Raw genomic sequence first — 746 nt, 5'->3', positions numbered from 1 at the left:
TTCACTGAGCTACTAACATCATCATACTATATAGTGCAGTTAGTTTCTTGGTTTCAGGGTCATTACATTTGCATATAAGTGCCAAAATTAACCTGGGTACAGAAACTTTCCTAGCTTAGGAATGTAATAATTTACAGTCTTATATAGGATAGGGATATTTCATTCTGTGTAGAGAATTATAAATATATAACTATGTGCAATCCATTTTTGCTTTATCATTATTTGAATCAGACAGGAGCAAAGTAAAAATGATATGTGATATGAAGTTTGGAAGTGTCATGAAAACTTACTTAAAATATAACTCATGAAATGTTCATCTCGGTTTTAGAATATGGATAGACTACTGAAATGTCTTCTTATTAAAGATTTGCAGAGAGGCTTATTTGATGGTTGTTTAATCACTGTTTGAAGATAGTATTGAGAATAGAGATAAAAACCAATATTATAAAAAAATCATAGTTTAATAATAGTTCTAGGTTCATTTAGTTAAATTTTCTTTTAAAGGCTTTATTCATCACTGTGGGCATTGCACCCTCTCATCACCAGGTGGGACTCCTGACCCCTAAAGACACTATGGTGGACCGACTATGTCCTTGGGCTTCATACGTGGTGCAGCCACCCAAGTCAGAAGGGATTGCGTATCAGCATCACTTCTGGAACCCTCCACCAGAAGAGGTATGTTAAGAGAGAGGAGATTGAAATATGGGTACAAGAATTTGGATGTGAGAGGAAGAATTGGAGAGGGA

At 35.1% G+C, this 746-nt stretch overlaps 1 protein-coding gene across 2 annotated transcripts in view; it reads left to right on the top strand.

The window, feature by feature from the left end:
* LOC119593699 (1,4-alpha-glucan-branching enzyme-like) overlaps positions 1-746 on the top strand; it is a gene marked incomplete in the record, with an annotated part of 15,237 nt that overhangs the window by 8,036 nt on the left and 6,455 nt on the right. For both annotated transcript variants that reach the window (XM_037942657.1, XM_037942658.1), the window contains 1 exon segment: positions 547-675. In XM_037942657.1, the coding sequence (XP_037798585.1) occupies positions 547-675 (129 nt within the window).

This window comes from Penaeus monodon, chromosome 32, assembly GCF_015228065.2.
Source record: "Penaeus monodon isolate SGIC_2016 chromosome 32, NSTDA_Pmon_1, whole genome shotgun sequence".
NCBI lineage: Eukaryota > Metazoa > Arthropoda > Malacostraca > Decapoda > Penaeidae > Penaeus > Penaeus monodon.
This window is presented reverse-complemented; position numbering and strand designations above follow the sequence as displayed.